Raw genomic sequence first — 16087 nt, forward strand, 5'->3', positions numbered from 1 at the left:
TGGGAATATACTTCAGTTAGATTTTACTCGTACTATGTGTCCATGCTATGTGCAGTCAACTAGGATAATTACTGTTTGTAAAGTAAATATAGTGATTATTATTAAGGTGCCCTGGCTTGGGCTGGTTCTGCCTTTTGAGATAGATGAGACACTTCTAAAGTATATATTGATAATTAGTCCTGGCCAGCGTGATAGGTCATCCCCTCAGGGTCAACAACGAGAGAAAAACAATATAAAAAAGCACTTGCCGGCCCCCCCGAGTGGCCCAGCGGTCAAAGGCACTGCATCGCAGTGTTGCGGCGTCACTACAGCCAGGGGTTCGATTCCAGACTGTTACACAACCAGCCGTCCCATAGGACGGAGTACAATTGGGCCAGCATTGTGCGGGTTAGGGATTGACCTAATCCTAGTGATTACTTGTGGCGGGCCGGGCGCCTGGAGGCGGACTTCGGGCGTGTCTTGAATAGTGTTTCCTCCAACATATTGATGCAACTGGCTTCCGGGTTAAGCGAGCGGGTGTTAAGAAGCACAGCTTGGCGAGTCATGTTTCGGAGGACACATTACTCGGCCTTCGCCTCTCCTGAGCCCATTGGGGAGTTGCAGCGATGAGACAAGATTGTAATCAGGAAATTGGGGAGAGAAAAAAAAAAAAACACTTGCCATCAAATTTTATTTGTCACATGCTTCGTAGACAACAGCGAAATATAGAAATATTGGCACAGTGAATAACAAATAGAAATAACAGGTAAATAAAACATGGCTATTTAGGGAGTAAAAATAATATGGCCATATACAGGCAGACCAGTACAGAGTCGATGTGCAGGGGTATGAGGTAATTGAGGTCACTATGTACTGTACATGTAGTGCATTCAGAAAGTATTCACACCACATAATGATACAAAAATAGGTTTAGACATTTTTACAAATTTATTGAAGAAAAAAAATGTGAAATATAAGTACTCAGACCCTTTGCTAAGAGACTCAAAATTGAGCTCAGGTGCATCCTATTTTCATTGATCATCCTTGAGATGTTTCTACAACTTGGAGATCACTTGTGGTAAATTCAATTGATTGGACATGATTTGGAAAGGCACACATCTATAAGGTCCCACAGTTGACAGTGCATGTCAGAGAAAAAAAACAAGCCATGAGACCGAAGGAATTGTCCGTAGAGCGCCGAGACAGGATTGTGTCGAGGCACAGATCTGGGGAAGGGTACCAAAAAAAATGTCTACAGCATTCAAGGTCCCCAAGAACACAGTAGCCTACATTCTTAAATGGAAAAGGTTTGGAACCACCAAGACTCTTCCTAGAGCTGGACGCCCGGCCAAACTGAGCAATCGGGGGAGAAGCGCCTTGGTCAGGGAGGTGACCAAGAACCTGATGGTCACTCTGACAGGGCTCCAGAGTTCCTCTGTGGAGATGGGAGAACCTTACAGAAGGACAACCATCTCTGCAGCACTCCACCAATCAGGCCTTTATGGTACAGTGGTGAGACAGAAGCCACCCCTCAGTAAAAAGCACATGACAGCCCACTGAGTTTGCCAAAAGGCACCTAAAGACCATGAGAAACATGATTATCTGGTCTGATGAAACCAAGATAGAACTCTTTGGCCTGAATTCCAAGCGTCACGTATGGAGGAAACCTGGCACCATCCCGATGGTGAAGCATGGTGGTGGCGGCACCATGCTGCGGGGTTGTTTTTCAGTGGCAGAGACTAGTAAATATCGAGGGAAAGATGAACAGAGCAAAGTACAGAGAGATCCTTGATAAAAATCTGCTCCAGAGCGCTCAGGGCCTCAGCCTGGGACAAAGGTTAAACTTCCAACAGGACAACAACCCTAAGCACACAGCCAAGACAACGCAGGAGTGGCTTCGAGAGAAGTCTCTGAACGTCCTTGAGTGGCCCAGCCAGAGCCCAGTATTGAACCCAACTGAACATCCTTGAAGAGACCTGAAAATAGCTGTGCAGTGACGCTCCCCATCCAACCTGACAGAGGTTGAGAGGATCTGCAGAGCAGAATGGGAGAAACTCCCCAAATACAGGTGTGCCAAGCTTGTAGTGTCATACCCAAGAAGACCCAAGGCTGTAATCGCTGCCAAAGGTGCTTCAACAAAGTATTGAGGAAAGGATCTGAATACTTATGTAAATGTGATCAGTTTTAATAAAACAGTTTGATATGTCATAATAGGGTTGAGTGTAGATTGAGGGGGGAAAACAATTGAATCAATTTTAGAATAAGGCTGTCATGTAACAAAATGTGGAAAAGTCAAGGGATCTGAATACTTTCCAAACACACTGTATAGGTAGGGGTAAAGTGACCAGTAGCAGCATATGTGGTGTGTGTGGCATCAGTATGCATATGTGTGCATGTTATGTGTGTTGGGCTGTATAGTACAGTGCCTTCAAAAAGTATTCACACCCCTTGACTTTTTCCACATTTTGTTACATTACAGCTGTATTTTAAAATGTATTTTTCCCCCTTCATCAATCTACACTCAAACCCATTATGACAAATCAAAAATAGTTGCAACTTTGTTTTTTGCACATTTTATTAAAACTGATCACATTTACATAAGTATTCAACCGGAATTTAAAACGAATTACATTTAGATGTTTTATCACTGGCCTACACACACACACACACACCACCCCATAAATGTCAAAGTAGAATGATGTATTTCAAAATTTTACAAATTAATAAAAAATGTAAAGCTGAACTGTCTTGAGTCAATAAGTAGTCAACCCCTTTCTTATGGCAAGAATAAATACATTCAGGTGTAAAAATGTGCTTAACAAGTAAAAAATAAGTTGCATGGACTCACTGTGTGCAATAAGTGTTTAACATGTTTTTATGACTACCCCTTCTCTGTACCCCACACATACAGATCCCATAATGTCAAAGTAGAATTATGTTTTTCAAAAAGTTTACAAATCAATTACAAATGAAAAGCTGAAATGTATTGAGTCAGTAAGTATTCAAACCTATTGTTATGGGAAATCTAATTAAGTTCAGGAGTAAAAATGTGCTTAACAAGTCACATAATAAGTTGCATGGACTCACTCCGTGTGCAGTAATAGTGTTTAACATGATTTTTGAATGACTACCTCATCTCTGTACCCCACACATACATATAATTGTAAGGTCCCTCAATCGAGCAGTGAATTTCAAACACAGATTCAACCGCAAAGGGCAGCTATTGGTAGATGGGTAAAAATACAAAAAGGAGGCATTGAATATTCCTATCACTACAAAAAAAGGCATCTTCCTTAACTCAGTTGCCGGAGAGGAAGGAAACCACTCAGGGATTTCACAAGGCCAATTGTGACTTTTAAACAGTTAAGAGTTTAATTTGCTGTGATAGGAGAAAACTGAGGATGGATCAACATTGTACTTACTCCACAATACTAACCTAAATGACAGAGTGAAAAAAAGGAAGTATGTACAGAATAAAAATGTTCCACAACATCCTGTTTGCAATAAGGTACTAAAGTAAAACTTCAACAAAAAAAGTGTGGCAAAGAAATTAACATCATGTCCTGAATACAAAGTGTAATGTTTGGGGCAAATCCAACACAACACATCACTGAGTATCACTCTTCTTATTTTCGTTTTTTAGGATAATAATAATATGCAGAATAGAGATAAGTACAGGCAAAATCCTTGAGCAAAACCTGGTTCAGTCTGCTTTCCAATAGGCACAGGGGGACAAAGTCACCTTTTAGCAGGACAATATCCTAAAACACAAGGCCAAATATACACTGGAATTGCTACCAAGAAGAGAGTGAACGTTCCTGAGTGGCCAAGTTAAAATGTTTACTTAAATCTACTTGAAAAGCTATGGAAAGACCTGAAAATGCTTGTCGAGAAATTATCAACAACCAATTTCACAGAGCTTGAAGAATTTTGAAAATAATTATGGGCAAATATTGTACAATCCAAGTGTGGAAAGCACTTAGACTTAACCAGAAACACTCACAGCTCAGGGGTGTGAATACTTCTTTAAAATAGATATTTCTGCATTTAAATTTTCAATAAATTAGCCAACATTTCTAAAAACATGTTTTCACTTTGTGAATTGACAATTATAAGGTATTGTGTGTATACAGTGGGGCAAAAAAGTATTTAGTCAGCCACCAATTGTGCAAGTTCCCCCACTTAAAAAGATGAGGCCTGTAATTTTCATCATAGGTACACTTCAACTATGACAGACAAAATGAGAGAAAAAAAATCCAGAAAATCACATTGTAGGATTTTTTATGAATTTATTTGCAAATTATGGTGGAAAATAAGTATTTGGTCACCTACAAACAAGCAAGATTTCTGGCTCTCACAGACCTGTAACTTCTTCTTTAAGAGGCTCCTCTGTCCTCCACTCGTTACCTGTATTAATGGCACCTGTTTGAACTTGTTATCAGTATAAAAGACACCTGTCCACAACCTCAAACAGTCACACTCCAAACTCCACTATGGCCAAGACCAAAGAGCTGTCAAAGGACACCAGAAACTAAATTGTAGACCTGCACCAGGCTGGGAAGACTGAATCTGCAATAGGTAAGCAGCTTGGTTTGAAGAAATCAACTGCGGGAGCAATTATTAGGAAATGGAAGACATACAAGACCACTGATAATCTCCCGCGATTTGTGGCTCCACGCAAGATCTCACCCCGTGGGGTCAAAATGATCACAAGAACTGTGAGCAAAAATCCCAGAACCACACAGGGGGACCTAGTGAATGACCTGCAGAGAGCTGGGACCAAAGTAACAAAGCCTACCATCAGTAACACACTACGCCGCCAGGGACTCAAATCCTGCAGTGCCAGTACATGTCCAGGCCCGTCTGAAGTTTGCTAGAGAGCATTTGGATGATCCAGAAGAAGATTGGGAGAATGTCATATGGTCAGATGAAACCAAAATATAACTTTTTGGTAAAAACTCAACTTGTCGTGTTTGGAGGACAAAGAATGCTGAGTTGCATCCAAAGAACACCATACCTACTGTGAAGCATGGGGGTGGAAACATCATGCTTTGGGGCTGTTTTTCTGCAAAGGGACCAGGACGACTGATTCGCGTAAAGGAAAGAATGAATGGGGCCATGTATCGTGAGATTTTGAGTGAAAACCTCCTTCCACCAGCAAGGGCATTGAAGATGAAACATGGCAGGGTCTTTCAGCATGACAATGATTCCAAACACACCGCCCGGGCAACGAAGGAGTGGCTTCGTAAGAAGCATTTCAAGGTCCTGGAGTGGCCTAGCCAGTCTCCAGATCTCAACCCCATAGAAAATCTTTGGAGGGAGTTGAAAGTCTGTGTTGCCCAGCAACAGCCCCAAAACATCACTGCTCTAGAGGAGATCTGCATGGAGGAATGGGCCAAAATACCAGCAACAGTGTGTGAAAACCTTGAAGACTTACAGAAAACGTTTGACCTCTGGGGTATATAACAAAGTATTGAGAAAAACTTTTGTTATTGACCAAATACAAATTTTCCACCATAATTTGCAAATCCTTTTCCTCATTTTGTCTGTCATAGTTGAAGTGTACCTATGATGAAAATTACAGGCCTCATCTTTTTAAGTGGGAGAACTTGCACAATTGGTGGCTGACTAAATAATTTTTTGCCCCACTGTATGAGTGAGAATTATTTTTCATTTAATCCATTTGCATTCCGGCTATAACAACAAAATATGAATAAGTTAATGGGTATGCATACTGTAATTGTTCAACAAAGAGCTGGAAATAATAAGGTGTATAATTGTGGGCTTCGCGCATATAAACTGTCTCGTTTATAAACTCGGCAATTGCCCATGTTTCTTCAACATTCCTTTAAAGTGGAACTGACAGCGATTTAGCAACATTAAATCGTATTAAAATCTGTTCATATACACCCCCAGGAAGAAGGACACTTATAAAAATAAAAAAATCTGAAAGGCGAACACTTAGGTATGGTTATTTTCACATTTTCATAAATTCATAGAATGTTTGGGAATTACGTATAGTAAGGCATTTGTGAAAATTCTATAATAATATAGAGTGGGAAACCAGCCTTGCGTTTGGACAATTAAGACACTGCAGTAAATAAAACCATCTGTCTTGCCCAGTACTTGCACAGCTGCCTATTATGCACATCAACAAGATCAACAACCTATATTAGGCAGAGCAAGATGAGCTAAAAATCTAATGAGGGAACGTTAGATAAACACTCTCAAACTTTTTCAGCTAGTTGGCCTTCAAAATTGTACTGATAAACAATGGGGAATAGTAACCTGCTCATCCTTATGCAGTTTGCCAATGCATGCTTGTCCCAACCCAAGTTTTGACAACTGAATGGAAACTTGCCTGCCCGCCCATTTGATCGATGCCAAATACATTGGATTGACAACTACAAAAAATACGATAATTGTTGATAACAGTCATTCAAATTCACTCCAACCGCCTCTCAGCCTTTTGTATTATTCTGTACATAAATCCAGGACACTACATTTAGTATGATATGTTATTGTAATGAAACAATAAACCCAGGGTCGTTACATTATGTTGTGGATGTCCATCACCCATTTCGTATGATGTTACGAATTACAATTCGTATTATTTGTTTGGAATTCGCAAAGCGTTCAATGTCACGAATTTGCTAACCTTAGCATGAGTTAGCAGTTTGGGTTAAGGTTAGGGGAAGATTTAGCTAACATTCTAAGTAGTTGCAAACTAGCTAAAAAGAAGTCAATTTAAAAGTTGCTAATTAGCTAAAATGCTCAAGTCTGTGATGAGATTCAAACTCGCAACCTTTGGTTGCTAAACGTTCGCGTTAGGTAACCATCTGTCTTATAGGCCAGACATAGCCTATTTGTTTATACATTAAAAAAAGCATAACTGGGACCCAAACTGGCCATTGTTTTTTAGAAAAAAATATGTCCCTTTATAAATGTCCACTAGTAAATGCTGTATAACATTTTAACATATTAAAACATAAATAATACTTGTCCGGTCTTTGCTGCTATGCTTGCATATGTGCATAATATGCTGTTAGTAATTGTCAAGCTTTGCAAACCGAAGCTAGACTGCAACATTTTAGTAGCCTGGCTAGGAATGTGGAATGTGTCTGTACACGTTCCCTCCGCTGCTCGCCTGCTCGCTGTAAACAGGACACACAAAAGTAACGTAATTGAAGTTGAATTCACCGATGCGAGCACAGACTGTAATTTCATAAAGGATCAACTGTTGACTCATTTATACTCGCTTGTGTGTCCTATTCGGCCCACGGGCCTTGACACATGTGCGCTAGCCTATTAGCCTCGTTATGACTGACTTGTGATGCTTGCCCTTGCTAGTTTGATTGTATTTACATTCCCAGCCTTAGTTACAGTTGTCCGTTTTTGTTCAAAATATTTGTTCATTGTAACTGAAACATTGCATCTCGAATGGGTGGAGGCAGTTAACAATGTAAACGACCAGGTGTGGTTTACAACCTGAAATCAATATTATTTTGGACTGCTAAGAAATGTAATGGTGAATTGTATTAGTCATGCATTGAACTGCATCCATCTATTCTGCCAACAATGCCTTAGTGTACGTCATGGAATGTTGAGTCACATTGAACCTATTTTTAAAACATCAAAGGATTTTATTTATTTTTTTACTGATATTATAATTGTCTGTTTCATATCTGCAAAGTAGTTAAAACGCTGTCAGTTCACTTGAACTAATTCATGACCATTATTCATTGTACTTTCTATGGGAGAATAAAAATATAATCAACAAGATATCATGTTGCCCACATTAATAACAATAATTAATAAACAAATAGATTGTGGCTATAGCCTACCAATGAATGGGTTGTCATTTAGACTCAATAGCCAACCGTCATTAAAGTGTTATTCATTTAGACAGATCGCTTGACTGGTGCTGTGATTGTCTTTTCAATAGGTGTGAGTGAAGGCATTAGGCAATAGTCCAGTGCCCTATCTGTCATACATTGTCTGTTGGGAAGCTGTCCTTTAGTCTATACAGTGGTATGGGTAGGCAACAACACATCTGCCACACTGATCCTCAACACTGGGGCCTCTCAGGGTTGCGTGCTTAGTCCCCTCCGTAACTCCCTGTTCGCCCACGACTGCTGTGGCCAAGCACGACTCCAACACCATCATCATGTTTGCTGACGACAACTGATCTTAGGCCTGACCACCGACAACGATGAGACAGCATATAGGGAGCAGGTCAGAGACTGGCAGTATGGTGCCAGGACAACAACCTCTCCCTCAATGTTGGCAAGACAAAGGAGGAGATCGTGGACTATAGGCAAAGGCGGGCCGAACAGGCTCCCATTAACATCAACGGGGTTGAAGTAGAGCGGGTCGAGAGTTTCAAGTTCCTTGGTGTCCACATCACTAATGAACTACCATGGTCCAAACACATCAAGACAGTTGTAAAGAGGGCACGACAACACCCTTTCCTCCTCAGGAGACTGAAAAGATTTCTCTACACTCACAGGTATTTCGCTACACTCGCATTAACATCTGTTAACCATGTGTATGTGACCAATAAAATTAGATTTTAAGATTTGGCATGGGTCCCCAGAAAGTTCTACAGCTGCACCATTGAGAGCATCCTGACCGGTTGCATCACCGCCTGGTATGGCAACTGCTCAGCATCTGACCGCAAGGCGCTGCAGAAGGTAATGTGTACGGCCCAGCACATCACTGGGGCCAAACTTCCTGACATCCAGGACCTATATAGTAGGCGGTGGCAGAGGAAGATTGCCAAAGACTCCAGTCACCCAAGTCATAGACTGTTCTCTCTACTACTACACGGCAAGCGGTACCGGAGTGCCAAGTTTAGGACAAAAAGGTTCCTTAACAGCTTCTACCCCCAAGCCATAAGACTGCTGAACAACTAATCAAATGGCCATCCGGACTATTTACATCGCTGCCATTCGCTGTTTATTATCTATGCATAGTCACTTTATACATTTCCTCGACTAACCTGTACCCTCGCACATTGACTCGGTATCCCCTGTATATAGTCACGTTTCTGTTATGTAATTTTCGTGTTACTTTTTGAATGATTCACTTTAGTTTTTTTGTTGTACTATTTCTTCAACTGCATTGTTGGTTAAGGGCTTGTAAGTAAGCATTTCACGGTACGGTTGTACTCGGCGCATGTGAAAAATACAATTTGAGTTCATTCATTGACATTTCCACCGTTCTCCTTGTCCAGGTTATCCAGGAATCGGGTAGCTTCTTTCACTAATTTCCATGTGATGTTTATTTTCTTCCATTTGACCCATAGATGAGTGGGGTACACCAGAAAGAAAGTGATTAGTTTTTCTCATGGCTTTTTCTTTAAAAGGTTGAATTTTCTGCATTTCATGTAGAGGTCTCCGCTCATGTCGACGTTGATCCGATAGCCCTCATTCATCAAAGGTCCGACTCCTGACAGTCAGAACTTTCTTTGTTCCTATATTTAAGGAACTTTGCAATGATGGCCCTTTGTTTGCTGCTCATGTCCCCTCTCGGCCCGCCTGTTCGATGTGCTTGTTTGATTGTGGGAGCCCATGTGAAGTTCTCTTGTTTGATTGTGGGAGCCCATGTGAAGTTCTCTTGTTTGATTGTGGGAGCCCATGTGAAGTTCTCTTGTTTGATTGTGGGAGCCCATGTGAAGTTATCTTGTTTGATTGTGGGAGCCCATGTGAAGTTCTCTTGTTTGATTGTGGGAGCCCATGTGAAGTTCTCTTGTTTGATTGTGGGAGCCCATGTGAAGTTCTCTTGTTTGATTGTGGGAGCCCATGTGAAGTTCTCTTGTTTGATTGTGGGAGCCCATGTGAAGTTCTCCTGTTTGATTGTGGGAGCCCATGTGAAGTTCTCCTTGCCCAGTAGCTGTGGTTTTACCTTTTCCGGGAATTTTTCCATTCCGGTTGTTCCACAGCTTTCTGGGAAATTTACAAAACTAAGATTTGAACTGCGACTGAAGTCCTCCATCCCGTTTAATCTTTCAGTAAGCCTCGTAATAATATATTTTTGTTCATCCACGGTTTTCTGGAGCTTTTCTTGTGCGATTTTCTCCTGGGTTAAACTGATTTATATTTATTTATTTTGCCTACCTGGTTAAATAAAGGTGAAATAAATAATTAAAATCCCGTCTCCTCCGTGTTTGCCCAGTCATAACAGTTTAGATTTTTTTTACATCGGATATTTTCTTAATCTGCTTAGACAGTTGGTCTTTGGCAGTGCAAATGTCTGTTAGTATTGCCTCTAAACTCACTTTAGTCGAGTTGTCAGCTACTTGGTCCATGGTTGCGTTGTTTCGCTGTTTGTCTCTATATAGTATTTTCCATAACATGCAGTTACCAATATAACGTTTCAGTTATTTCTTGACTTTAGAGTTGAGTTCTTTCCTATTTAAGAGGCATATTTTATTAAAGAAATGGAATGCCAAACGGCTCACCTTCAACTGACTAACTTATCACAATACCGGATATTATATTTTCTATGTTTGACATATTACGTGATAGGACTTCGATAATCATAGTGGAGTCAAGAATACATGTCTCGCTTGCGTCGGGTATGAGTTTACGAATCAGGCCTGTGTTTCTTACCACTGTGGGGTTGCCGCTGCTGATGAGTTGGCTGACTTCGTGGAAGATGCCTTTACAGTTGATCGACTTGTCCAGAGAACCTCTCTTTACTATGACAGCTACAGCCAGCAGGATCTGCTCCCGGACATACTTCTGCAGACTGGGGGAGGGAGAGAGGAGAGACTGCATGAGGTGAGATTGCGTCATACTTGAGAATCAAATTAATGCTGCCGCTACACTGACTCATACACCCCCCTTACACACACACACACAGGCCTACTTGGGTCTCTGTAAGACGTAGGTGAGGAGGAATGTTCGGAGCGACTCGATGCTGGCCTTCTCCAGCAGGATCCACTCCCGTACCACCGCCTCCATGACGGCTGTGGCTGCCTGGAACAGCACATAGTCTACCTTACTGGTCTCTGTGGAGGGAGAGAAATGAATCAGAGACAGACAGAATGACTGATCTCTGTGAAGGGAAAGATTAATCACAGAGAGAGAGACAGAATTACAGGTATCTGTGGAGGGAGAGAAATGAATCACAGAGACAGAATTACAGGTCTCTGTGGAGGGAGAGAAATGAATCACAGAGACAGAATTACAGGTCTCTGTGGAGGGAGAGAAATGAATCACAGAGACAGAATTACAGGTCTCTGTGGAGGAAGATAAATGAATCACAGAGACAGAATTACAGGTCTCTGTGGAGGGAGAGAAATTAATCACAGAGACAGAATTACAGGTCTCTGGACACACATGCACATAGCACACACACAGTGTCACATGTATCTGTGGGAAAACACAGCACACTCAAACATAAGTTACTGAGTTCACAAAACAAAAAACAGAAACTACTAACTAATCTCAGGAGATACAGCAGATAACACAAACATTAAGTAACACACAAACAAACATTGAGTGTTTTGAAGCATTTGTATAGTGATTCTTACCTAAGATGTGCTTGCAGACAGCGAAGGGTGATTTAGACTTCCTGAAGGAGAGGAATATGTGCTCTGCATGCTGCCTCTGCTCTGCATTGACCATGGACGGCGGTGCCTAAAACACACACACACACCATTAGTGTACAGTCAATTATTACACCACGTACAGTAAGTCTCACACACACCACATTAAAATTATTTCCACAGATGGACTGCTAAGCATACACAAGCAGTCAGCAAGGAGTGTGGCTAAAATTCAGCTCTGCAGGAAATTCACATTCCAGGTAAAGCCTAATTGCAGTAAAAGCAGCTCGGACTCAGCAGCCAGCAGGAGAAAAAGACCCTTTATCTGTCCTGACCACAAGCACGACAGGGCCTTCCTTCCCCCAACCCTCCTTCCCATGCCCAACCCTTCCCCCTACCACACACACACACACTAGAGCTGACATTTGTTTAGAAACTCAATTTTAACCCATTATAACCTGGAAGGTGTAATAAGGGAATAGTTGAGCGCACCTTAAAGGTGCATACGGGTAAAAGACTGGAGTTCAATGCACTTTGTCATTAACTCATGTCTAATAAACATCAGCCTATTTCCGGAGAGCAGAAACATAACAAAACACTATTAGTGAGACCTGATTATAATAGTAGTAATAAATAAATACGTATCGAATATAATTAACTTGGGCAAATAGTTATGATTTCTTCGAATGAGAGGGAATCAAGGTAACCGGCACGAGCTCCCCAGAGCACTTCCGTCACCAAGCTTGGGGGTGGGTATTATTTGTGGAACGTTCCATCAGGAATCTGTTCCAAAAACTTCGTAAAGTACAATGTTGCCAACAAACAACGCATACAAAGTAGCAAGATCAATTCACCTAACTAGCTGCCGAATAGGCATCAACTCACCACGTTGCTTATTCTTAAATGTTTGTCCATAGGCTACCAGAGATTTTTTCCCGAATAAACGTGGTGAAGTGAAAACTTAATGAAACAGCCCACTCCCTACCCAGTATCTTATTCGGCCGCTATACAACGTTGTATGCGTTGTTTGTTGGCACCCTTGTTATTTACGTTTTTAGAACAGATTTCGGTTGGAACGTTCCTGTTGGAATTATACCCACCCCCAAGCATGGTACTTGACCAAGTGTGTGATCCAATAACTTTTAGCCAACACATGGTTAGCTAATTGTTTCCAATATATGACTTATATTTGACTAAAACTGGGCTTTATGATTTATTCAGGGAGTTGAAACAGCGCCCTAATTGACTGATGCATCACGTTGGCCACAAATCGAGGGTAAAGTCAGTAACTACTAGCTATGGAACATGGTGAATCAAGTGTCGACGCCGTGCAATGGGAATGCTCACCGAACTGTCAATTGTGGAAGAAATACAACTACATATTGTATCAAACTAACTAAACAAGTGTGTGGGTCCCTGTAAACATGTGTGTTCTACTAGTTAAGTTTTTAGGAAAAAAATCGTCACAAGACACTGTCACACATCGCTTGTGGCTTTTGGGGGATGATGGCTATCCTATATTTTTTGCGGGATGGAGACATCACTGCGCCACGCATCGCGATCCTTTCTCAGATAAATAACTGTGCCCGCTAAATCTCTCGCCGTCTCATAACTCTCAGTAAACCCCTGAACAAAGCATATACCAAAAAACACAGAAAAATGAGATTATATTTCTCACCATTAAAACTTTGGCAGCGCTTTCCAGCTGTGAAATCACTTCTGGTGAACCGACCGCCGCCATCATGGTCCCTCTTCAATGACGCGCCATGCGCTGCATTGTGGGATTAAGCGGTACTCGGAGCCAATGAGTTCATGGACAGACTCTCTTGTCAGGGTGTTTTAGGATGGTGCGTGCCTATTTGGAGGTTATGTAATCGAAATAGATAGCCATAAAAATTGAGCGTAAGGGTCTTCGTTTTTACAAGCCAACGCTTGCAAACGTGATATGATGTGATACCTACATTTTTAGTGACTATTCCTACCACCATAGATCTCACCAAAAAACGTAACACAAATCATCTGAATCCTCATCTCAAAATGTCTGATTGAAAGCTTTTTACTTAACTTTTGACTTGAAAATTATTTGTACAATATTGATAAAGGTGGTAACTTTAACTACTAAACTATATCCCATTATGTCTATTTATTAAGAATGTATAAATTACTTACCAGAGATCTATGTTAATACATTCACCTTATCATAAATTATAGGTCCTCTGGGTCTATGATCAATTATTGGATGTTTGATCATAAACCCAGAGGACCTGATCTGTTGTTTATGTTATGTTTGTCATAGCATAGGAGACAAACGATATGCTTATGGAAAAAAAGTCATGTTGCCCTTATGGAAATGTCATTCCTTGCCCCACTAGCCTATCATAGAAAATCTATTGTGTTACATGTGATTTTATAGCTTCAAATTATGATGTAAATTATTTCAATGAGATATGTAAGTTATTAGAAAATATGTGGCCACGTTTTTTACAACCATGTGACAGCAATAGGCTTATGTTCAAATACCACATATTTATTTAACTGTGTGACAGTTATAAACCCATGTCCAAAATGGAGTGTGCATGTCCTAATCTGAGCACACAACATCATCTGTTGCCATTTGATTTCAGCCTGTTATCTGTTGTATGACTTCTGATTGTTCTATCTCATTGTTTCCTTCTGTAAAATAAGTATTTGATACCTCATAGTAGGCTAAATATATTTATTTTTGACATTGTCATCAATTCTTACATAATTATTGTTGGTGATAACTAGTTCTCCCTGAATATAATGCCTGTGTGGCGTAGAACAGGCTGTGTGCTGGACTTCCTCTGCTGGTAAAAAGTTGCAATTACATTTATCTGAATTTTTATCATACTACCACACATAAACCTTTTTCAACCAAGATGAATAATCTGCATAGATTTAAATTGTAATCAACACCCATTTGAATATTTGACTGTATTGCTCATCTTACCATTGATTAAATGGAAACCATGTTTCATCAAAAAATATTGCTCAACCTTTATAACACCTTCAGAGAGGTAGCCCACACAATGGAATTACAAAATTACAACTGATACCATACCACTTTCGATGTGTTCTCTGTGTGAAAATATCTTGTTGCATTTCATTATAATTTGATACTGAATAAAATAATGCTCAGGTCTATATTTGAACACTCTCGTCAATGTATCATTTGTATTTTCTAAATAAATATTATGGTGAGAAAAAAATGCATGTCACAGTCTATGTCTCTATCTGCTGGAAATGAACAGTATGATCAGTAGTTGAAAAATACATCCTATCAACTCATTGTTCTCTGTGGATATTAATGTTTGGCACCAATTCCAATTCCAACACATTCAACGTATGAAAAATAATAATAAATAATATTGGACAGAGAGAATATTGATACAGTATTTGTATAGCTCCCTGTATACATGTTCCTGTCCCAATTCAAACTCTCAGGGGTCATTCTAATGATCCAAAACAACACAAACTACCCAAAACAACCCACAACTACCCACAATGCTCCTCCAAAAAACAAAATTACCACCCAAAACAACAACAACTACCCAAAACAACACATAATTACCACCCAAATACCCCAAAATGCACAACTACCCAAAACAGCTACATCAAACAACCCTACGGAACTAGTCTGGCTGACACCAAACTCAGTTTTCCTGACTTCAGAGTCTGGAAAGGCTCCTTGATGTTGTAGGCACAAAGGGTCGATATTGAAGGGGGCTGTGCTTTTTCAAGCAACCAAGCTTCTACAAAACCCAAAAGAACCCCAAACTACCCAAAACAACACTAAACTCTACCCTGAATATTGTTCTATTTTCTGAACTCTACCCTGTCACACTCCACACACACACCCCGCTCACGTAGACCCCAATGCAGAACTGCAAAGCCAATGAAGAACTAGTCCTAGTGTCCGTATCCCCATGGCTAGGACAAACGACTCTGAGCCCTTTTATCCCTAGGAGCAGTAAACTGCACAATATGCAATCGGCACTTTAAAGTAGCCTGGGACTGAAAGAAGAGTAATGTGGACATTGTGACTTTGCACAGAATTTATCATGTACTGTATGTGCTATAACTACTGTAAACCCACAGCTTGTTTGTGTATATAGCTCTGTTGTTTAATCTCAGTGCTCTTGAATAAAAGACAAATTCCTGTAAAAGTAAAAAAATAAATGAACTGATCAGTGTTTCACTTTTCTCAAATCAACACATACACTGAGTGTACAAAACATTAGGAACACCCTCAGAAGAGCTTCAATTTGTCGGGGCATGGACTCTAAAAGGTGTCGAAAGCATTCCACATGGATGCTGGACCATTTTGACTCCAATGCGTCCCACAGTTTGTCAAGTTGGCTGGATGTCCTTTTTTCTTGCCCATTCACCCTTTTGAGTGGCACACATGCACAATCCATGTCTCAATTGTCTCAAGGCTTAAAAATAACCTGTCTTTAACCTTTAACCTGTCTCCTCCCATTCATCTACTCTGATTGAAGTGGATTTAACAGGTGACATCAATAAGAAATCATT

At 40.5% G+C, this 16087-nt stretch overlaps 1 protein-coding gene across 1 annotated transcript in view; it reads right to left on the reverse strand.

The window, feature by feature from the left end:
• xpo4 (exportin 4) overlaps positions 1-13315 on the reverse strand; it is a 43594-nt gene extending 30279 nt beyond the window's left edge. Inside the window, exons 1-4 of the mRNA XM_036974950.2 lie at positions 13212-13315; positions 11519-11624; positions 10852-10993; positions 10593-10731 (exon numbers count right to left, since the gene is read on the reverse strand). Of these exons, the coding sequence (XP_036830845.1) occupies positions 10593-10731; positions 10852-10993; positions 11519-11624; positions 13212-13277 (453 nt within the window). The 5' untranslated portion in view covers positions 13278-13315. The remainder of the gene's footprint in view (positions 1-10592; positions 10732-10851; positions 10994-11518; positions 11625-13211) is intronic.
• Positions 13316-16087: the final 2772 nt, after the last annotated feature.

Source organism: Oncorhynchus mykiss, chromosome 3 (genome assembly GCF_057628025.1).
Source record: "Oncorhynchus mykiss isolate SJ-2025 chromosome 3, ASM5762802v1, whole genome shotgun sequence".
NCBI classification, from domain to species: domain Eukaryota; kingdom Metazoa; phylum Chordata; class Actinopteri; order Salmoniformes; family Salmonidae; genus Oncorhynchus; species Oncorhynchus mykiss.